A 24,056-nucleotide genomic window follows, 5' to 3' on the forward strand; every position below is an offset into this window, starting at 1 on the left:
CATAGTGTTTCAGCTGTTGTATAACTAGTGCCTTGTATAGTTTTAGAAGGACTTTCTTATTTTTATACTCCATTCCCTTGGTAATAAATTAGCCTCCGCCTCTGTTGCTTATCCAGTGGCATTAGCCATATGCTACTGTCTGCCCATATGTCATGTTCCACAGGGAGAAAAAAATTAAATTGCATTCATATGGCTAATCCAGTTATGTTTCTGGTCATCCCTGAGGATGTTGATAGTGAGGGATTCAGCGATGGTAATGCCATTGAATGTCAGGGGTGATGGTTAGATTCTCTCTTGTTGGAGATGGTCATTGCCTGCCACTTGTCTGGCTTGAATGTTACTTGACACTTGCCAGCCCAAGCCTGGATATTTTCCAGGTCTTTCTGCATTTAGACATGGACTGCTTCAGTATCTGAGAAGTCATGAATAGTGCTGAACATTGTACAATCATCAGTGAACATCCCCACTTCAGACCTGATGATGGAAGGAATTGATTAATGAAGCAGCTGAAAATGTTTGGGCCACAGACACTAGCCTGAGAAACCCCTACAATGATGCCTTAGGGCTGAGATCACTGATGTCCAACAATCATAACCATCTACCTTCTATGCTAGGTATGGCTGCAACCAGCACAGAGATTTTTCCCATTGACTCCAATTTTGCTCGAGCTCCCTGATGTCACAGTCGGTCAAATACAGACCTTGATATCACTCCCACCTCGCCTCTGGAATTCAGCTCTTTTGTCCATGTTTGAATCAAGGCTATAATGAGGTCAGGAGCTGAATGGCCCTGGCAGAACACAAATTGTGCATCAGTGAGCAGGTTATTACTAAGAAGGTGCTGCTTGATTGTGATGTTGATGACCCCTTCCACCATTCTACTGATGATGTGGAGATGCCAGAGTTGGACTGGGATGAGCACATTAAGAAGTCTTACAACACCATGTTAAAGTCCAACAGGTTTGTTTCAATCACTAGTAATTGAAACAAACCTGTTGGACTTTAACCTGGTGTTGTAAGACTTCTCACTTTACTGATGTTCGAGAGTAGACAGGGTTGGATTTATCCTACTTTTTCTGGACAAGGCATATCTGGGCAATTTTGCACATTGCTGGGTAGATGCTGGTGTTGCAATTGTACTGGAACAGCAAGGCTAGGAGCATGGCAATTTCTGCCACGCATGACCTCAGTACTATTGCTGGAATATTGTAGGAGCACATAGCCCTTACAGTATCCAGTGCAGCCATTTCTTGATATCACATGGGCAGCACGGTAGCATTGTGGATAGCACAATCGCTTCACAGCTCCAGGGTCCCAGGTTCAATTCCGGCTTGGGTAACTGTCTGTGCGGAGTCTGCATATCCGCCCCGTGTGTGCGTGCGTTTCCTCCGGGTGCTCCGGTTTCCTCCCACAGTCACAAAGATGTTCAGGTTAGGTGGATTGGCCATGATAAATTGCCCTTAGTGTCCAAAATTGCCCTTAGTGTTGGGTGGGGTTACTGGGTTATGGGGATAGGGTGGAGGTGTTGACCTTGGGTAGGGTGCTCTTTCCAAGAGCCGGTGCAGACTCAACGGGCCGAATGGCCTCCTTCTGCACTGTAAATTCTATGAAATTGATTGAAGACTGACATCCATGATGTTGGACTGGATTGAAAGCTTTAAGATCCTGAGGAGTCATGTCAGGGTTGGTGTGGGAGGATGTTTCCTCTTGTGGGAGGATCCAGAACTAGGGTCACTATTTAAAAATAAGGGGTCGCTTATTTAAGATAGAAATGAGGAGAAACCTTTTCTCCCGGGGTCGTGAATCTTTGGAAAGTGTGTCCTCAAAAGGCAGTGGAAGCAGATTCTTTGAATGTTTCTAAGGCATGTCTAAACTGATTTCTGATTAACAAAGGGCTGAAAGTTATCGGGAGTAAGCAGGAGGTTACAAACAGATCATCCGTGATCTTGTTAAATGGCGGAGCAGGTTTGGTGGGTTGAATGGCCTGCTCCTGCTCCTAATTCACGTGTTAGCCTTTACTTATCTATGTAAAGAATAAAACCAGGTTTTTAGCTGCAAGATTTCGACTGCACCGTGATGAAGTGAAGCAAGTGGTAAACCACTACAATTACGTCTTCACCTCCAGACTCTCTTTCTTCAGTAGAGCAAAAGGGAATCAGAGGTGTGCAGCATTTTAAGTCTTCATCTCAGGAGAAGAAAGTGACAGTGAATGTTTAGACTTCTGAGATCTAAGTGCATGCTTCCGTTTTTAGAACCACCATCATGAGTGTGTGTGGGTGTGGTTGCAAATACCTTTTGGGTGTTGAGTAATAGTTTATCCTTTTTGAAAACTTAAGGAAAAAAACTGTCATTTATGTTGTTAACAGTTCCACCACTTATCGGATTGAAACATTTTTTCTTTTTAATAAAACACATTTGTCTTCTGTCAGCGAAGAGCTGGGAAAAAGGAGGAATCATCCGACCTCTCCCCTGTCCATAACTTTATTTACAAGTGCTTCTAAAATGCCTGAACTCTAATGCTTACAGCTTCTTGTCTCAGTTTGGTTTCTGTTCCTCGGTAACCACACCTAGGCTTAAGTAATATCACAATGGGAACAGACCCACAAAGTCAAACACCGAACAATTGAATAATCAAATACTACACTACCAATTCCGCTGTAGTTAGAAGTCTTTTGGTGCATTTAGGGGTAGTATGTAGCCTAGTAAAAAGACCAAAAGGAAGTCTTGCAAAGTTGAAGCATTAAGGAATGGCAGTGTTGAAGGATTGGGGTGATTGACCACGTTCAGCAATGTAGAGAGGTCACGGAGTGATGGCACGCTCTATTCAAGGAGAAGATTGCCGATGACTGTGTCCAAGGTGGTCTTGATGTTACGAGCAGGGTAGACCTATTGAAGGGAAGCATACAGTGAATTGTGGGTGTGATGGGCATAGCAGAATCCATAAAGCATTGTTGGCTCATATATAGCCTTGCATTTCACTGGAAGACTAAAGATCAGTGAACGAGAGAAGGCTGTAGTCTAAGTGACGCTGAGAGTAAAGGATAAAGAATAAATATGAGACTTAGAAAAGTATGAGAAATGAAAATAAAATGAAAGATTTGAAAAAAAATCTATTTTGAAACATAACATGTATAACATGGATTTCTTTGATATAAATTCTTAATTTGAAGATGAAGACAGAAATCAGGTTTGTAAATGTAATGTTTCTATGTTAGAATCATGGAAAAGGGTACAAGAGTAGTCCATTATGATACATAAATATGAAAAACCATAACACCTAATATGATTAGATCAGAAAATCAGTTCTAAGGAAACTAGACATATTGGTACTATCAATTTAATAGAAAATGTTTTGCTCTATACAAAACTATTTGGCAGAGGTTAGTCATTAACAGGCATGACGTTGTATGCCCGCTGCACTGTGGAGCAGCTTTTTCTTGTTCGTTACTGAACTATGAAATATGAACAGAAAATGTCTTTTTTGCTCGCGAAACTTAACATTTTGCCTAATTTACCTATTCTGACATGTGGCTAACATTTACTTACATTTTCTTATTCTGTATAAGAATGATGATTGAATTAGTGATCCATTTAATCTGGTCAGTGCATGTTTACATTTGGATTACTAGATTTGAGTGCAGAAATAAATACCTGCCTGGTTGTCTTTCTGAAATAACAATTTTCAATACAATGGAAAATGGGTTAGCCATGCAGGAGAGGAGAATGCCTGGCTCCTGCACCATCTGGTGGAGAATGGAGGTTGGTGTAAAATTGAGAGCTTGGTTTGAAACTGATTTGAGTTTCTTATTTTATTATCTAATCAAATTCCAAGGCTCTGCAGATAAAATTTATGTAATTCCATTTCAAAAATTAAATATAATATATACTGTGAAACTTTCTGGTCAAAATTCTGCTGGCCTTCTAGATGTTGATTTAATTGAGATTTTTAGAAATTTGAAAGGGATCGAAAGGGTGCAGTTATGTAGGGCGTGAGCTACCCAAATTAGTTCTATGCGTGGTAGCGAGCAGGAAATGCTGGATGTTAACCGGTGAGGTCGTCACCAGTATCTAACGTTAATTAGGCCACTTATCCCCATAACCCAGTAACCCCATCCAACACTAAGGGCAATTTTGGACAATAAGGGCAATTTATCATGGCCAATCCACCTTACCTGCACATCTTTGGACAGTGGGAGGAAACTGGAGCACCCGGAGGAAACCTACGCAGACACGAAACCCACGGGCTGCATGCTGTAACTGACTGTCCCGCTGGCTGATTCGCCCAGACGGCGGCCGGCAGCTCACCAATAAGGAGGGGAGCAGCACTCAAACCTATCCTGCAGAGCAAACCCCAGACAGCATGCAGCTGTGCCACTGCACAGACCATCTCCACGATCCGGGAATGCCATCCTGGCCAGGTTCATGGGCATGGTCGAGCCCAAATGGGATACCCCGTTCCCCCCGAGGCGCTCGGAGGGTCGGCCACAGGTCAGCCAGTGCCCTTGCCGGGGTTCTGAAGTACATGTCCCAGTCTCAGGTGGGCATTGCTGAGACACTCCAGTGCATGTCCGGGTGGCTGAGGACTGTGTCCCAGACGTAGGTGGACATCGCCAAAGCACTGGGCAGCACGGTGGCATAGTGGTTAGCACAATTACTTCACAACTCTAGGGTCCAGGTTCGATTCCTGGCTTGGGTCACTGTCTGTGTGGAGTCTTCACTTTCCCGCTGTGTGTGCGTGGGTTTCCTCCAGGTGCTCCGGTTTCCTCCCACGGTCCAAAGATGTGCAGGTAAGGTGGATTGGCCATGATAGATTGCCTTTATTGTCCAAAATTGCCCTTAGTGTTGGGTGGGGTTACTGGGTTATGGGGATAGGGTGTGGGCTTGGGTAGAGTGCTCTTTCCAAGAGCCGGTGTAGACCCGATGGCACTGTAAATTCTATGATCAATGATCCACTGAGAGCATGACCTGCCCACAGAGGGCATCGCTGAGGGCATCAACATCATGGTGCAGACATTGGTGAGCCGCCAGGGCTGGCCCAGCCAGATGATGCAGGGGTATCCGAAGCTCAATCCAGCTGCCCCTCTATCCCGAGGTGATCTCAGAAAACGGCACGACTCAGGTCAGTGTTCCTAACAGGGTGGCTCAGTTAGGCATGTGCCACCGGCAAGTCCACAGGATGCCCTCCAGGGGTATCAGAGACCACAGGACGTGGTAAGCAAGATGCTACCTCCATCCCTTGTGATGGGCGAAGCCACACCTTATGAGAAGCGGGTGAGGATGAAGGCTTGTCCTCGGGGCGTGCCAGACTCTTGCTGCTTCTGCCTGCCTTCCAACTTCCGGCTGGTCCCACAGGTCATCCCCGAGCTCGTCCTCCAGCCCCACCTGATCTGGCTCCTCCTCATCCTCTTTGGAGTTGGCCGCATGTTCCTCCTCCCCCACCTCCAACATGTCACCCCGCTGCTGTGGCAGGTTGTGCAGGGCCACAAAGCAGGCGACCCTTTGGGGGGGGGGGGGGGGGGGGTGGTTGTACTGCAGTGCACAACCTGAGCGGTCGAGGCATCGGAGCCACATTTTAAGCAGTCTGATGTGCAGCTCAATGACAGCACAGGTGGCCACATGGGCTTAGTTTATCTGGTTTCCACATCAGCCACCAACCTCCTTAATGGCGTCATTAGCCAGATCGTAAACGAGTGCCCTTTATTTCCCAAGAGCCAGCCGGTCACCCTGGGGGGTCCCTTATGCTGCGGATCTCCAACTGCCCCAGGCTACAGCTGTCGTGCCCACTAGGGAAACGAGCACACGCATACATGATCTTCAGGTGGTGGTCACACACATGTTGAACTTTACGGAGTGGAGCCCCTTCCCGTTGATGAAGGGCGCTCCTGGACAGCCCTGTGTTCACAAGGCAGCGTGTGCCTGTATTTGGGGCATTTCGACATGGCAGAGAATCCTGCTGGCCGAGCATCTTGGTGGGCTTGGTCCACCAATGTTTGCAGTCAGCTGCCAGGAAAACAGCGCACCCATGATTTCACTTGTGGGCTGTTGGTCGGGATATGCCGCACAAGTTCCCACTCGAGCCCTGGAATGATCCTCCGGTGTAGAAGTTCAGGACTGCTGTGACCTTGATGGCAACTAGGAGAGGGTATGCTCCTCCACGTGGTGCCAAGTCCACAAGAACATAACACATGTGCCACACCATCTCCTTATTGAGGAGGAACCTCCTGCAGCACATGCTGTCTGTGATCTGTTCGAAGGACCAGCGACGCCTGTACACCTTGGGCCGTTGCTAGCCTCTCCCTCTGGGCCTCTATCCGGCCTCATGGGTGGCCGGCTCCTCAGGTTGTGGGGTGGGGCTCTGCGCATGGGCCGCTACCTCGAGCCTCTATCGAAACTGCTGCTGCCGCCTTCTCCGGCGTCTGACTGCCTGGGCCTGCCACCGAGAGGGCAGCTTCTGCGGGGTCCATGATGTGATATCTGTAAGGAATTGGAGAGAGTGAGACAGACAATCAGCTATGGCTTCCACCCCGGTACCCTCATGTCTCCCATGCCTCCCCCACCCTCACATTTCCTGCATTCCCTCCGGATGACATCCAACCTACCCTGTTATGCACCCTGGCCGCAACAGTGGTTCATGGGCAGTGGGCGCTGGTAACGTCGTCTGTCACTGGTTCCCTCCCCAGTCCACATACCCACCTTCTGGTCGCAAGGATGTCTCCCGGTGCTACGGGCTAGATCATGGGTGTTTGGATGCTGGTCAATGCCTCTGTGGTGTTGATGCCTCCGGTGTTCAGGCCTCTCAGCCTGATTGGAATGCCAGACAATAACACTCGCCTGCTTCATGGCAAGTCTACCCACCGGAATCCATTTGTGAGTTGTGAAGTGATCACATTACTAAAATTGCCAATTCCCACTAGCCTTCAGCTGCGCGGCCAGTGAGGGCTGAACTGACCTTCACCATATTACCACGGATGGGACTCTGTCACGTAGGTGTTCGGAGGGACAGACAGACTGGAGCTGCCCCTGTTACAGGTATACACGATCTGGGGGGTGGCATAGCGGACCCACGGGTGCTGCACTGCCTCACCCCCCCTCCCCAAAGCTCGGGCGACCACCCTCCCCCATGACTGAGCCCGTTTCTCCCCTTCCCCCACAGGGGCTCACCTCCCACCCGAGCACTGGGGGAGTGGCCCCGGTGACCCCAGGCTGACTGCCTTATTTCCAAAATGGCTACTCACCTCTTCAAATCCCCACAGCAGTGGGTTCGCAAGCTTCACGTTTTTAAATAGGTGTATTAAATGGCACCCACATAACCACTCGCTGGGTTGCTGGTTAGATCATGGGTGCCCGTTCAATAAGGGATTCTTCCTGTTAATGGTCTTAATTAGTGATTATTGGTTTTCCGTCATCGGAAGTGGGCCAGTTAGATTGGAAACCGATTGGCGCCCAGCGTGATTCCCGATTTCGGCCTCTCCCACATCTAACCGTCCCACTCGTCACTCCAGGCTCGCTGTGGCTGGTCAATCTGTAGAATCTGTTTCCTCTGGTGGGGAAGTCTCAACGAGGGGTCATAACGTTTAAACCTTAATCTTTAAAATCTTAAAAAAGATATTCAGGAGTGAAATTTGAAAACTTCTCCTCTTAGGCAATCCCTGAGATTCAAGGATGACTTGCTTCCACATTAAAAATGAATTTTCAGGTGACTGAGGGGTCCAATGCATGACTTACAGTCTCTGTCACAGGTGGGGCAGATCATGTTTGGAGGAGCGTATGGGTGGGGCAAGCATGTTGCCACAAACACCTTTCGCTGTCGATGCTTGGCTTCAGCTTGAACTCGGTGACATAACTCAAGGTGTTCAACTCCTTTCCGGATGCATCTTCTTCTGTTCGGGAGGTCTTAGGCCAGGGATTCCAAAGCGGTGGTGGGAATGTTGCACTTTTTCAAGGAGGTTTTGAGGGTGTCCTTGAGACGTTCCCTCTATCCTCCTGGGACTCGCTTGCCATGTTGAATCTCTGTGTGAAGTTTGTTTCAGGAGTGTGGCATGTGGATGATGTGGCCCGCCTAGCAGAGCTGATTGAGCATGGTCGATACTGGGGATGTTGGCTTGAGCGAGAACACTGACATTGTTGCACTTATCCTGCCACTAGATTTTCAGGCTCTTGTGGAGGCAAAGCTGGTTCTATTTCTCCACGGTTTTGAGGTGCCTTCTGTGCATGGTCCACATCTGAGCCGTAGAGGAGGGTGGTTATCACTACTGTTCTGTGGACCATGAGCCTGGTACTGGATAGGAGGCTCTTGCCTTCAAACACATTTCCTCAGGTAGCCAACGGCTGCGCTGGCACACTAAAAGCAGTATTTAACGTTTGAGGACCTTTGTTTTACAGATGTTTAGTGTCACATCCAGGTTCTCGTACACCTCTGAAGGTGTTGACAATGGCTTGGAGTTCAGCATCAGAGTGCATGCAGACACAAACATCATCTACATATTGTAATTTCATTTAAAGGTGTGGAAGATTCAGTGTGCGAGTTCCTATAATGTGGGGTGAAAGTTGCACACCAGCTACCACAGGGGCCGGTCTTGTTCAAGTGGTAAGGGAGTCCAAGACAACTGGCGACCAGGCTACGCTGTATGGGCCTAGGGCATAAAAGTCAAACTCCTACTGTTCTTCTTTCTCCATCCCAAAGGACCTCTGCCAGGAATTCATGAAGTGTAGTGGTGCCTGCTCTCCTCGCTGAAGTTTCACTCTTTATACATCGCTCTCCTTGCTGAGGTCTCACTCTTTATACATCGCTCTCCTTGCTGAGGTCTCATTCTTTATAAATCGCTCTCCTTGCTGAGGTCTCGCTCTTTATACATCGCTCTCCTTGCTGAGGTCTCACTCTTTATAAATCGCTCTCCTTGCTGAGGTCTCACTCTTTATAAATCGCTCTCCTTGCTGAGGTCTCACTCTTTATAAATCGCTCTCCTTGCTGAGGTCTCGCTCTTTGTACATCGCTCTCCTTGCTGAGGTCTCACTCTTTATAAATCGCTCTCCTTGCTGAGGTCTCGCTCTTTATAAATCGCTCTCCTTGCTGAGGTCTCGTTCTTTATACATCGCTCTCCTTGCTGAGGTCTCGCTCTTTATACATCGCTCTCCTTGCTGAGGTCTCACTCTTTATAAATCGCTCTCCTTGCTGAGGTCTCACTCTTTATAAATCGCTCTCCTTGCTGAGGTCTCACTCTTTATAAATCGCTCTCCTTGCTGAGGTCTCGCTCTTTGTACATCGCTCTCCTTGCTGAGGTCTCACTCTTTATAAATCGCTCTCCTTGCTGAGGTCTCGCTCTTTATACATCGCTCTCCTTGCTGAGGTCTCACTCTTTGTACATCGCTCTCCTTGCTGAGGTCTCACTCTTTATACATCGCTCTCCTTGCTGAGGTCTCATTCTTTATAAATCGCTCTCCTTGCTGAAGTCTCACTCTTTCTACATTGCACTCTTTGCTGAGGTCTCGCTCTTTGTACATCGCTCTCCTTGCTGAGGTCTCACTCTTTATAAATCGCTCTCCTTGCTGAGGTCTCGCTCTTTGTACACCGCTTCCCTTTGCTGAAGTCTCTCTCTTTATACATTGCGCTCTTTGCTGAGGTCTCGCTCTTTGTACACCGCTCCCCTTTGCTGAAGTCTCTCTCTTTATACATTGCGCTCTTTGCTGAGGTCTCGCTCTTTGTACACCGCTCCCCTTTGCTGAGGTCTCACTCTTTGTACACCGCTCCCCTTGCGGAGGTCTCTCTCTTTATACATTGCTCTCCTTGCTGAGGTCTCGCTCTTTGAACACCGCTCCCCTTGCTGAGGTCTCGCTCTTTACACAGTGCTCTCTTTGCTGAGGTCTCGCTCTTTACAGCCCCACTCTCCTCGCTGAGGTCTCGCTCTTTACTGCCCCACTCTCCTCACTGAGGTCTCGCTCTTTACAGCCCCACTCTCCTCGCCGAGGTCTCGCTCTTTACAGCCCCGCTCCCTTCGCAGAAAAGTTAAAAAGCAGTACTTCACACAAAGGTTGGAATTCCCACCCACAAAAAGCAGTAAACCTCAAACATTTTAAATCTGAGATCAATGGGGCTTGCTAGGCAGGTGTATAAAAAGATATAACGTTAAGGCAGATGGATAGTTCAGATGCATAGCTGCCGTGCCCTAATTCAATGCAGGTCAGGCTCAAAGGATGGAATGGACTATTTTTTTTCCTATGAAAATCCTCAAATATCCACTAGCCTCATCCTCTGAGGGTAATTTTCAGATCTGAATGGATAGCAACCTGTACGTGGTACTGGGCTCCAGATAATTATACTTCTTGATTAAGAACAAATCTCGATAAGTCAGTTAAAAATATTCACTTGCATTTTTAATCTTTTTTTAAAAATATGCATCTTTTCCTAATATATCTAAATTGGATATAATTAGGACCACAGGTAATGGAAGTGTGAGTAAGCACTGTTCCACTGGATGAAGAAACATTATTGAATAATGGAATTGCAATAAATTTAGTATGGGATAAGCGAGAGATAGATGTAGGAATGGGATGTTATAATTGTGAGCCAATAAAGGGAATCATATGGCAAAGAGCTGAGAACTATGGACTTGCATAAAATATTTCTGTTGATAATTGTTATGAGTATTTCCATTGTTCAAAAATACACGTTTGATTAATAGTACTGTAAAGATACTGGAAAAAAGATCCAGCATGTCTTTTGAGCTTGGAATTGGCTTTTTTTTCACAGCAGTTTTATTTCAAATTCTTGCCAATGTACCCACTTGACTTTGGGCAGTCAGCCTTGTTTTACTTTTGGCAGTAACCTGAAAAGCATTATTTATCTTGAATCTACGCACATATAATTTTGATTTCATATAATTTTTATTTGAAATCTCAATAGAAAATGTGAATTAGAATTGTTTTTGTTCATTTTTATCATGCTCCCTCCCAGTCTCATTCTGCTCTTGGCTATTCCTGCTGTTTGCCGATTTTTGTCCCCTATTCCTGCTGTTTGCCGATTTTTGTCCCAATGGTCCTCACTCCAGTTTTTCTGCATTATTCTGCTGTTTTACTAAAATTTTTACCCTTGTAATAATGTGCACTTCTTTTGTTATTGTGCCCCTGACTTGTTTCTCTAGTTGTAGTCTGTACTGAGGCTCTGTCCGCAACTAAAACTCATTTACGTGCTTTAAGTTGTTAAACTGCTGGCAGAGATGATTTGAGTTGAAGAGTCTGAGCTGTTATCCTATGGTACTTCAAAAATATCTGTCACTGGGGCAGCACGGTGGTGCAGTGGTTAGCATTTCTGTCTCACCACGCCGAGGTCCCAGTTCGATCCCGGCCCTGAGTCACTGACCAGGTGGAGTTTGCACATTCTCCCCGTGTTTGCGTGGGTTTCACCGCCACAACCCAAAGATATGCAGGGTAGGTGGATTGGCCATGCTAAATTGCCCCTTAATTGGAAAAAATTAATTGGGTACTTTAAATTTTTTATTTTTTTTTTAAATATTTGTCACTCTTTTTCTTCCCCATTTTCCATCTGTCTCCTCCTCAACTCTTGACCAGACCTGTCTATATCCTCCATCTCCCACAGCTGATGAAGGCTGCAATTATAACACGTCAATTTCACTTGCAGGTCACATATTAGAACAAGATTTTTTTTAAATATGAATGTAAGTACCGAATTAATTTGTTCCAATTAAGGGGCAATTTAGCATGGCCAATTCATTTATCCTGCTCACCTTTTTGGGTTGTAGGGGGTGAGACCCACGCAGACATGGGGAGAATGTGAAAAGAAATATAACAAGATTGCAGTCTGAATATCCTAGTTGAATTATTGCCAACCACTATACCCATTTCACCAGGAGGTAACAGACACTGTTGACACACTACCATCCACAGTATTTCTAAATGTGGATTTCAGCAAAACCTTTGACAAACTAGTACGGCACGTTGGAGAATACCAGAAAAAACCAATAGATGTAGAATTGGAGAGGATAGCAAACTATGAAAATTTGATTCAGAGGAAAAATTGACAGAGTAGGAATTGAGGGCCATTTTTATATGTTTGTATATCTACATTTATATTTATATTGGTTCAGTTCTGGGGTTACTTCTGTTCACCATACATACTAATGAACTGGGTATAGGTCTAGCAGAAGTAATGCTGAAATTCACAGGTGATAAAAATTCAGAAATATTGTTAAGTCTTTAAGGGAAGAAAGGAAACTGCAAAGTTATATGATTAGATGAGAGAATAAGATGCTCATTCCAAGAGCTGGTGCAGACACAACGGGCCAAATGGCCTCCTGCGTCATAACATCAGGAAGGATAAAAGGTTCCTTGAACTAGTCTGCTACAATCCACATGGTGGGTGTGATATTGAATCAACCCTGTGTCTATACTCACTGAGTGTCTCCACTGGAAAGAGGAAGATCATGTGTGCTGTGTCCTTTATATATGGGTTGGTGTAATGCCCCCCTGTGGTAGTGTCACCTCTGTGTGTATCGTGAATGCCCATTGGTCGTGTTCTATCTTACTGACCTATTGGATGAATGTCTGTGTGTCATGTCTCTGGTGCTCCCTCTAGTGTCTAGCTAGTCTATGTGTACTTACATTAACCCCTTGTGTATCTACAGTGATGCATATCACCACACACGCTAGGAGGGATATTGGGGACTTGGGGAGGCTACAATGTGATTAATTAGGATGCTGCTTGCAATGAAAAAATACACATTAGAAGAAAGATTTGAAAAGTGGGAACTTTCTACAATAGGAGCAATATGACAGAAGTTTTTTTAATTTAGAAGCTGGCACAGTTTAGATAGAAGTAGTATGTTCTGATGAAAGGTCATTGATCTGTTTCTCTCCACAGATGCTACCTGACTTTGAGTATTTCCAGCAATTTTTGTTTTGTATTTCATATTTTCCAGTATCCATAGTATTTTGCCTCTGTATAAATAGTAGATTGTTGAGGGTTCAAGCACAAGGGGCTGGAGATACAACTTCGGGATAGAATGCAAGAGATTTGGAACAGAGTGTAGGAGAAATTTCTTCACAGAAACGTCGAGGCTATGCTCAAGGTTGCTAGTGAAGCAAAAACTATGTCAACAGGTTAGATTGAATAGTTGGATGAAGGAAAAATAATCAGAGGGGTATGAAAAGAAAGTAGGGACGAGACTACAACTATTTGCTCACTTGGAGTGTAAATATCCATTTGGATTAATTGAGCTGAACGGCTCATTTCTATGTTGTAAATATGTAGTTTTATAACTCCATGGGCTGGAATTTGTGCCTTGTATATTACACAAAGTTTAATAGAATATATAAGATATATATGCACAGATAACATCCATTGGATACTCAAATTTGGAACAGAAATGAGCATTTACTGACCTTTTCTTAATTGGTTTCAATTTTGTAGAGCCATGTTTCAAGCAGAATCAGCAGTATGCTAGCATACTAATGATTTCTAACTTCAATTTTTTTATAGCTATGGCAAAGTAAGAATGAAATGCTGAAATACTCTAAAGTTTAAAAGATCTTTAATCATTCATGTTAGTCTCTTTTTTTCGTCTAGTCTAAACGGAGGTCCCAAGGACTGTCTCTGGATCCGATTTACCATTGCCTGAATCGGACAATACTGTACCAGTTATCGAGACCACATAAGACTGTCCCCCAACAAGTTGCCCTTTTAGACTCTTTACGGATCCTGACAGTCAACCGCACGCTTATACTTGGACCTGGCAATCATGATCAAGAATTTATTGGCTGCCTGGCCCATTGTTTAATTTGTCTCTATGTTGGAAGGTAAGTCTGAAGAAATAATTTTTGAAAACCTTTCCACTATATGGTAGCTATGTCAAATTAGCCAATATAATATTGTCCTCTTAACAATGCAGGGGTATTGCACAAAAACTTATTTTAATCGTTCATAATATTTCTGTTTCTTATATCTTTATTTCTGTTAGGCTTGTAGTTTATTTTTTGCTGCTATAGTACACGATGCATGAATGTCATCAAACCAAAACCATAATTTATTATGGTAGGACTTTTGTTTTGTTCAATTATTTATACATGATAGTTCTCAGTCGTGAAAGCGGTTGGTTTTAAAATACATTTCTGGCGAATTAACTACTTCCATTGCTAGAGAGCCCATTATTTTGAAGCCTATGGAATTAAAGGGATAATGTAGTGGTAGCATTGGTATGAAATTGGAGAGTGTAGTGGTAAGCTGTTTAATTTTTTCATATTTTATGCAAGGGCATTTAACAAATATACACAGAATATCAGAAGAACAATATATCAAGCCAATAAAAAACTGCAACCCTCTAGCCCCCTGACACCAACCATTCCCCCCACCCCCTTACTCGCCCTTCCTTCTCCATTTTAATGTCCTCCTTCTCTTCTCTCCCCCCCCCCTGACCCCTCCCCCCCCCCGACCTCTCCCCCCCCCCCGACCTCTCCCCCCCCCGACCTCTCCCCCCCCCCCCCCGACCTCTCCCCCCCCCCCCCCGACCCCTCGATTCTCCTTTAAGAAATTGCTGAACAGTTTCCACCTCCGGATGAACCCATCTACCGATCCCCGCAGAGTGAACTTAACCTTTTCCAACTTCAGGGATTCTGTCAGGTCGCTCACGTGGTTCAGTGTTCATTATCAAACTGGGAGAATGTGTGTCGTAGTATTCCCCAGATGTCAGTATTAGAATCACTGTTCTTTCTAACCTGGGCTCTGGTAATGGGGCACAATTTGCTGATAACATAAAGGTTGGAAGTATAGAAAACAGTGAGGAGGATACCAGCAATCTTCAAGAGGATGCCGACAGTGGTGAAATGGAGGAGAAGCAATATAAACTAAGTAGTACAATTTTAAAGGGGGAGCTGGATCAAAAAAGAGATGTGTGGATTTACATTTCAGCATTTGAGCCACTCTGACAAATCAGGGTAATGAAGGCTAATCACTAACCACTTGGCTCATGATTCCAATGTGCAAAGCGCCCACAAGGGTCAAAATGGTTACAATGAAGCCATGCTGCCACAGAAGACATGATTGAGCAGACCATTGGGGTGCTTAAAAAGTGCTTTCACTGCCCAGACCCCTCTGAAAGAGCCTTGCAGTACCCACCAGAACCTGTCTTCCAATTTGAGGTGGTCTGCTCATCCTGCACTACTTCACCATCACAATGACAACAGCCCGTGTCACCAGGAAATGACAAGCAGTTGGGGAAAAAAAAAATTATGTTCGTTCAAGGGATGTGGGATTCGCTGGCTAGGCCAGCATGTGGAAAATTTCTTTCCCTAAAGGACATTCATGAACCAGATGGGTTTTTACCACAATCTTTTAATTCCAGATTTTTTATTAAATTCAAATTTCTTCATCTGCCGTGGTGGGATTTGAACCCAGGTCTCTGGATTACTCGTCCATTAACAATACCACCTCCCCTTTTCTGAAAGTATCTGTTTTCTGAAACAAAAACAGAAAATGCTGGGAATATTAAGGTCCAGCAACCTAATGGAGAGAGAAACCAGGTTAAAATCTCAGAATATGGGAAATGTAGAGATGTAATTGGTTTTTAATTCTTACAGAAACAGTGAAAAGAAGAGATCTCTCGTGGGGTGGAAAGCAGGAGAGATTAAACAATAAAATGATTGGTCGTACAAGGCGAAAGCAAGTTGTAATATGTCAATAAAGATCTATCTAGAGCAGGTGTGAATGGCAGAATCATGAACAGCTGCCATCCAAAAACAAAAAAAGTCACAAGTCAAGAACAGAAAGAAAATGGGAGCAGAAGTTACAATCAAAGATTTCTGGCTTACTGTTATTGGCTTGATTGAGTGAAGTACCAATGAAAGCAACTCCAATTCTCCATTCACCAAAAATCCAACAATTTAGCTTTCCTCTGTTACTAACCAGCACAGGGATTTCTTGGCCACAATACTGAAATAAAAGCCACCACAAAACAAATATTCCAAATTAACTTTTTAGATCAGATATCCAATATTCCATACAAAAGTCAAATATTCACACTTGTGGACACTCCTAGTTCCTGTCTTCTGTATGCCTGAGCCTTTCCTGGTACTCCCCATTGGCTGCAAAATGGTAACTGGAAGGCTGATGTGTTCTGTGTGGGAAGCGTTGAAGGCAGTGTTAAGGGGTGAGATCATCTGGTTTAAGGTTCCAGTGGACAGGGAGGCAAGAGAAGAGTGGCAGTGGCTGGTAGAGGAAATTTTGGAGGTGGATGGAAAGTATGCGGAGGATCCTCCTCTGGATCTACTGGCGAGGAGAAAGGAATTACATGCAAGGTTTCACCTTCTGTCCACAGTAAAGCTGGTTCAGCAGTTGAGGCAACCAAAGAGGGCAGTGTACGAGTATGGGGAGAAGGCTAGCCATTTGCTGGTGAGCCAGCTCTGAAGCAGGTGGCTGAGAGTGAGATTTTTCGAGTTTGGGATAGGGCAGGGGAGTTGGTGGTGGCAGGTGAGTAAGGCATTCGACGAGTTTTATAAAAAGTTGTATAGGTCAGAGCCTCTGAAGGATGAGTCAGACATTAGGGAGCTTTTGGGCCGGTTGGGGTGTCCTAAAGCAGGAGAGGAGGCGAGGGCAAGGTTAGAAGAGCCAGTGGGGATGGAAGAGATGCGGGTGGCAATAGGGAGGATGCAGGCTGGGAAAGCACCGGGGCTAGATGATTTCCCAGTGGAGGTTTGTAAAAAGCTTTTGGATAAGCTGGCGCTTTGTTGGTGGAGATGTTTGAGGATGCGGTGACTAAGTGAGCGTTGCCAGAGACAAAGAATAGGCATCCATTTCATTGCTGTTAAAAAAGGATAAGGACTCGGTGCAGTGTGTGTCGTACAGGCCAATATCTGCTGAATGTGGATGCAAAGATTTTGGTGCGTCTCCCGAAGGCGATGGGGAGGATCAGACGGTGTTTGTAAAGTACAGGCAGTTGTCATTGAACGTTCGGCATCTGTTGAATGTAGTTCTTTCTCTGGCAGAAGGGAGGGAGGTGGACGTGGCGTTGGATGTGGAGAAGGTGTTTGATTGTTTGGAGCGGAGCTATTTGTCTGCAGTATTGGAGAGATTTGGGATTGGGACCAAGTTTGTGGTGTGGTTTAAATTGTTGTATAAGGAATCGAAGGCAAGTGTTCGCACGAATGAGGTGAACTTGGGGTACTTTGCAGTACATAGGGGAATGAGGCAGGTGTGCCCCATGTACCCCCTCCTACATGTACTGGCAATAGAGCCCTTAGGCATAGTACTGAGGTACTCGAATAAATGGAGGGGCTAGTGAGGGGGGAGTTCTGGTGGCTCACGATTGGGCCCGGCTTCATAAGTTGAATTTTGCGAGCCTGATGGGTGTAAAGTCAAGGTGGATTTATTGAGGTGAGGAAGCCTTCCTCTATCATTGGCAGGCTGGCGCAGCCGGTTAAGATTAATATTTTGCTGCGTTTTTTATTTTTATTTTAGCGCCTACCAGTCTTGCCAAGGACGTTTTTCATGGGGGTGTCGTTTGTGTGGGCGACAGCCTGGTGGCCTGGCCCTTCCAAACCTGATGTGTAATTATTAGGCAGCGAAAGTGGAGAAGGTGTGGGGTTAGAGCAGGGAGCCGGAGGCTTTGTGGGTGAGGATGGAGGCAGGCCTCTCGTAATGGGTCAGGGCTGCAGGCCCTGGCAACCCGTTTTCCTCGGGGAAATATTCAGGAGTCCAGTGGTGGTGGCCACATTAAAAATATTAGAGGCAGGTCGAATTTGCCTTAAGGGGATTGGCAAATTTGCCTTCAGGGGATCGGTACAAGGGTTCTTCAGGCGGTGGCAACCGTTTCTAGACTTCCTGGCGGAGCGTTAGGTGATGGTCAGCAACAGCAGCAACCGGGGGGGGGGGGGGGGGGGGGGGGGAGTTTGGGATGGGTGGGGCGGCTTGTGTGAAGGTTCATTTGTTTTTCTTGATTGGGCGTGTATATTTGCCTATATGTTGATTATTTCTGTAAATTTATTACTTGTGCAATAGGGAGGAGTGTTTTGTTCTTATTTCTTTGTGTTTTTGTTGTTAATTTGTGAAAACGTGAATAAAAATTATTTATAAAAATATTAGAGGCAATTTTGGCAGCACTTTAGGTTAGAGGCGGAGTCAAGGTTGTTGCCGATCCGAGGGAGCCAGTGAGGGTGGATGCTAGGTTTCGGGGATGGGAGGAGCAAGGCGTAATAAAAATGAAGGACCTATTTCTAGAAGGGCAGTTTGTGAGTTTGGAGCACTTGGAGGAGAAGTTTGGGATCCCGCAGGGGGTGATTTTCAAGCATATGCAGGCAGGGGACTTCACGGAAAATCTCTTTCCAACTTTTCCGGTGGTACCACCCTCCTCGCTGTTGGACGGGGGGGTGCTGTCGCTGATGGGGCTGGTGGGGTGTCATCCCGGCGATTTTGGAGGAGGATATGGTGTCTCTGGAGGGGGTTAAAGTCAAGTGGGAAAAGAGCTGCTGGTAGAGGGATTATGGTGCTGCAGAGGATGAATGCCTCAATCTCATGTGCTGCGGAGGATGAATGCCTCAACCTAGTTTGCGAGGCTGGGGTTGATGGAACTAAATGTAGTACATAGAGCGCATCTGAAAATTGAGGATAAGCCAGTTGTTTGAAGGCATGGAGGATACTTGTGAGCAGTGTGGGATGGGCCCAGCCAATCACACGCATATGTTCTGGTCCTGCCCCAAGTTGCAGAAATTTTGGAGGTCATTCTTCACCCTGTCAGAGGTCTTGCACGTGGAGTTGAAGCTCAGTCCCCTGGGGGCCATATTTGGAGTGTCAGACTTGCCCAAGCTGCAGGCGGGAGCGGGTTTTAGCCTTCGCCTCGCTGATCACTCGCAGGCAGGTCCTGTTGGGGTGGAGCTCAGTTGCTCCACCCGTGCGGCTGGGGAATCTCGTCCGAGTTTTTGTATCTGGAAAAGGTGAATTTGCTTTGAGGGGTCGAGTGAGGGGACCTATAAAAGATGGGGTTTGTTTGTACTACATTTTAAGGAGCTGATTACCGTCAGCTGTTTGTGGGGGGAGGGGGCAGTAGGGTGCTTGGTGAGGGTTAGTGGAGGGGGTGGTTTCTGTTGTTTTTTCTTTGCTATGTTGAAATATCAAAAATTTGAATAGAAATATTTTTTTCGAAAACCACATGTACTTCCAGAACTGTAATCATTCATTCTATTTAGGTCTTTATTGGAAGTTGTAACTACATGGAATAAATGAGCTAAGAACAGCAATGCAGATATAAGTGTAACGTATTAATATTCTGGCCAAAACATGGTTTTTATATTTTTCTACCTTATGAAGTGTTCAAAGACAATCTCAAAATGTGCATCCCATTTTGAAATAACTTTGTCTATGTACAGGAAATAAATGGTGATATACATTTTTTACCAGTCATTCATCTTTCCTACCTTGGTAACTTCCTCCAACCTTATATAACCTTCAAAGATCTGCGCTTCTCCAAACCTGGTCGGTTTTACAAATCCAATTTTTCATTGTTCCACCATTGATGGCTGTAACTTCAACTGCCTCGGTCCTAAGCTGTGAAATTCCCTTTCTAAACCCCTCTATCTCTCTGATTTTAGGAAATTATATAAAACCTACCACTTTAATCAAGCCTTTAGTCCTGTCCTGTGTCCCCTTATGTGGCTCGATGTTAACTTTAGTTTGATATCACTTTTGTGAAGTGCTTTGGGCCATTTTACTGTGTTAAAAGTACAATTTAAATGCACGTTGCTGCGTGTCATTCACATGTTTAATAGTAAGTTAGTCAGACTACGGTGATGAAAATTACTGCCAGAGTTTTGATGGGGGCAGTGGGAGTCCCACCGACAGACATGAAAATGGCCAACCATGCTTTGGCAGTCAGCAGAACCTGGGGCTGTATCTTAATTGGCTGCCACCATGGCAGCAAGGAAAACTGCTCATGCACCCCCCCTCCTCCCAAAGACGTACCAGCCAATCTGACGGCTGTAACTCAGCAGTGCACCTGGGAGTAGTAGCAATTGCTGGGGCTACATCTGGAATAGGATGGACGTTGGAAATGCACCCTCACAATCAGATATGTGAGGTCTTGGGAGTACCAGAGCTTGTTGAACAGGCTGTAGCAGTGGGGAGGGGTTGGTGAGTTCAGGTGGCGCCATGGAAGGTGGCCATTGCTGCTGGGGGCCCTCCTTGTGACAAAGAATGCCTTGTGTCCAAATAAGAATGTGTCTATTCTTGCCCCCCACCCAACCCAAAAGGTTGGCAGAGTTTACTTGGCAGATTCCCTACATGGCAGAAGCCCTTATTTTCCACCTTGATTGGCTGAATTGGCCTCTGGGTGGGAGTGCCACCCACTGCTGACAAGATGCCATGACAGCAAGAAGTTGAAGGTCATGCCACCATATTATTGGCCCCCTGAACATCCGCATAAGACGAGTAAAATCCAGCCCACTGTTTCTCGAAGAGTTTTAGCTAACTGCATTAATTAGATAAGATTGCAAAAAAAACTACTCATACACATCTTTTGGCCTCACCACAGTTTACTCAATTGTTTAAGATTATAGACAGATTGATGTTTTATGTATGCATCTACATTTTTTAAAAAACTTGTCAAAACTTGTCTTTTATTTCCACATTTCACATGGCAACATTTCTATTATGCATATGTTTTGACACAGTAACCTTGAAGGGTTTGGCCTGGAAGCAGAAGCCAGAATGACAACATGGCACATCATGATACCTTCTGATCTTGAACCAGATGGAACTCATAGTCAAGATATTAGTGAAGGTAAAATATATTACAGAAGTGATCATTTAATTCAAGTGTATCTTACTTTTTGACTGACCCCATTGTTTTGTGTAACCAAGAGGATGAGACTCCTCCTCAGCAAGGTAGTTTTTAAATATTAGACAAAAAGGGCATTCTGTATTTTCTGTTTTTGTTTCAGATTCCAGCATCTGCAGTAATTTGCTTTTATTATCGGTGATGTATTATTGGTTATGAGGGGAGCCCAATTTGTTACCATTTTACTATTGGTTACGAATGCGATTGAATTGAGTTACTATTAGTTACTGGGGGAATCAAGTTTCTTCCTCCTCTGTTTCCTCTCTGTGAATCACTCCAGCCATCCCAGTGTCCCCTTTTGTCCTGCACCTTGTCTCCCCCATTCTGTCCCCCACTCTCCAATATTTCTCTCTCTTTGCCCCAACACTCCATCACAGCTTTCCTCTCCAAATGTATGATTATTCAGTTATCTTTTTTATATTTATCCAAAGCGTGATGCCCCAGTTTCGGAAGGACACAATCTAAACTTTTTATATATATATATACAATTTTACTTTAAAATAATTTTTATTGAAAAATGTTGTATTTATATAACAACAAACCGCAATAAAATACCAACAATAACAATAATGATAACAGTCAGAAACATTCGCCCATCCTCAATGAACAACAAAACATATTAACAACAACTTAAATTAACACAATATTAAGTTAAATAACCATAGAAAAAATAGAAACAATAATAAAGAACCCCCCTGGGGTTGCTGCTGCTATTGACCAAGATAGCTATCTTTGAGCCAGAAAGTCCAGAAAAGGCTGCCACCGTTTATAGAATCCTTGTACTGATCCTCTCAGGGCAAATTTGACTCTCTCCAATTTTATAAATCCCGCCATGTCACTGATCCAGGTCTCCACACTCGGGGGCCTCACATCTTTCCACTGCATCAAGATCCTCCGCCGGGCTACTAGGTACGCAAAGGCCAAAACAGCGGCCTCTTTCGCCTCCTGCACTCCCAGCTCTGCCGCAACTCCAAAAATCGCGAGTCCCCAACCCGGTTTGACCCTGGATCCAACCACCCTCGACACCGTCCCTGCCACCCCCTTCCAGAATTCTTCCAGTGCCGGGCATGCCAGGTGGAGGAATTTCCTTTGCTGCCCTCACGGGGGGGCGATGGACAGAGTGCTTTCGGGGGTGTGGGTCGGAGAGGGGAAGGTGTCTGACATCTATAAGGTAATGCAGGAGGTGGAGGAGTCGTCAGTGGAGGAGCTGAAGGCTAAATGGGAGGGGGAACTAGGGGAGCAGATAGAGGATGGGACTTGGGCGGATGCCTTGGAGAGGGTCAACTCTTCCTCTTCATGTGTGAGGCTTAGCCTCATTCAATTTAAGGTGCTGCATCGAGCCCATATGTCTGTGACTCGGATAAGTAGGTTCTTTGGGGGTGAGGACAGGTGCACCAGGTGTTCGGGGAGCCTTCAGCTCCTCCACTGACGACTCCTCCACCTCCTGCATTACCTTATAGATGTCAGACACCTTCCCCTCTCCGACCCACACCCCCGAAAGCACTCTGTCCATCGCCCCCCCGCGAGGGCAGCAAAGGAAATTCCTCCACCTGTCGCCTAGCAAACGCCTTTACCTGCAAGTATCTGAACATGTTCCCTTGGGGGAGCCCAAATTTATCTTCCTGTTCCCCCAGGCCCGCAAACTTCCCGCCAATAAACAGGTCCCTCAATTTACTGATGTCCACCCTGTGCCACCCCCTAAATCCCCCATCAGTGTTCCCCGGGATGAATCGATGATTTCCACCCAATGGAGCCTCCATCGAGCCCCCTGTTTCTCCCCATGCCGTCTCCACTGTCCCCAGATTCTTAGGGTTGCCGCCTCCACCAGGCTCGTGGTATACCTCTTAGGAGAGAGCGGCAACTGCGCCGTTACCAGGGCACCCAGGCTCGTACCTCTACAAGACGCCATCTCCATTCTTTTCCACGCCGCCCCCCTCCATCACCCATTTACGCACCACTGACACATTGGCCGCCCAATAGTACCCCAAAAGGTTGGGCAGCGCCAGCCCGCCTCTATCCCTCCCTCGCTCCAGGAAAACCTCTCACTCTCAGAGTCCCATGTGCCCACACAAAGCTCAAAATACTGCTAGTCAGCCTCCTAAAGAAGGCCCTGGGGATGAAGATGGGCAGGCACTGAAAGAGGAACAAGAACCTCGGAAGCACCCTCCCCGCCAACGACAATGGCAGCATGTCCCACCTCTTGAACTCCTCCTCCATCTGATCCACAAGCCTGGTGAAATTATGTTTGTGAAGAGTCCCCAAGTCCCTGGCCACCTGCACCCCCAGGTACCTAAAACTCTCCCCTGCCCTCCTAAGCGGGAGCCTACCAATTCCCTCCTCCTGGTCCCCAGGGTGCACCACAAACACCTCACTCTTGCCTAGATTTAGTTTATAGCCTGAAAAGGTCCCAAACTCAGCTAGCAGCTCCATCACCCCCAGCATCCCTCCCACCGGGTCCGCCACATACAGTAGCAGGTCATCGCCCCTATACCTTTCTCCAATCACCTTAAAATTATGTCTCCTCGCGACAGCCATGGATGTCAAGCATACATCGTGGATCTGCACAAGGTTTGCCACTTTTTAAATTAAATCTATCTATGGATGTAATATATACAAAAGTGGCAAACGTATGTCAGTTCCTGGAGGTATACAAGTATGAACTCTTATTTTTAGTTTCAATCTTCAAGTAACATTAGGTCAGGATCACAATGTGGGAGCTTTATTAGAAACTTTCTGGATGTTCGAGTAAATAGCTAAGCTATGCACACCAAGAAAAGAGAAGGAAATTAATCAGAGATCCTACTTATGCATGCTACCCTTCAATTACAGCTAGAATTCTGCATCTGATGAACCAAACTTGGTTGTTATAGCTCCATAGTCAAATAACTGTGAAGCACTGTTGAGCTTCACATATTAATTGGGAAAGATACAATATGCTAACCACCAACTATAAACTGTACAACACAGGGAGTTGTTGTGTTCAAGAAGGGAGGAAATAACAGTCCATGATAAATAGTAGATGGAATCCTGCTGTTACTTTTGATTGGTGCTTCCAGAAGAGAACAGATGAAGTGAGAAATTCCTGGAATTTAGTACTTCTCTACTTCCAAATCAGTAACTAGTTCCAATTTGAATTTCCATCTTTTACTAGCCCCCTTAACTGGTAGAACAAATTATTCCAAGAAAGTATCACCTTTTGGGTAGAAAATAAAATTCTGGTTTTAAA

At 45.5% G+C, this 24,056-nt stretch overlaps 1 protein-coding gene across 2 annotated transcripts in view; it reads left to right on the forward strand.

The window, feature by feature from the left end:
• Window positions 1–24,056, forward strand: part of wdfy3 (WD repeat and FYVE domain containing 3) — a 490,874-nt gene that overhangs the window by 334,692 nt on the left and 132,126 nt on the right. For both annotated transcript variants that reach the window (XM_038791772.1, XM_038791773.1), the window contains 2 exons: window positions 13,579–13,808; window positions 20,664–20,773. In XM_038791772.1, the coding sequence (XP_038647700.1) occupies window positions 13,579–13,808; window positions 20,664–20,773 (340 nt within the window). The remainder of the gene's footprint in view (window positions 1–13,578; window positions 13,809–20,663; window positions 20,774–24,056) is intronic.

Source organism: Scyliorhinus canicula, chromosome 3 (assembly GCF_902713615.1).
Source record: "Scyliorhinus canicula chromosome 3, sScyCan1.1, whole genome shotgun sequence".
NCBI lineage: Eukaryota > Metazoa > Chordata > Chondrichthyes > Carcharhiniformes > Scyliorhinidae > Scyliorhinus > Scyliorhinus canicula.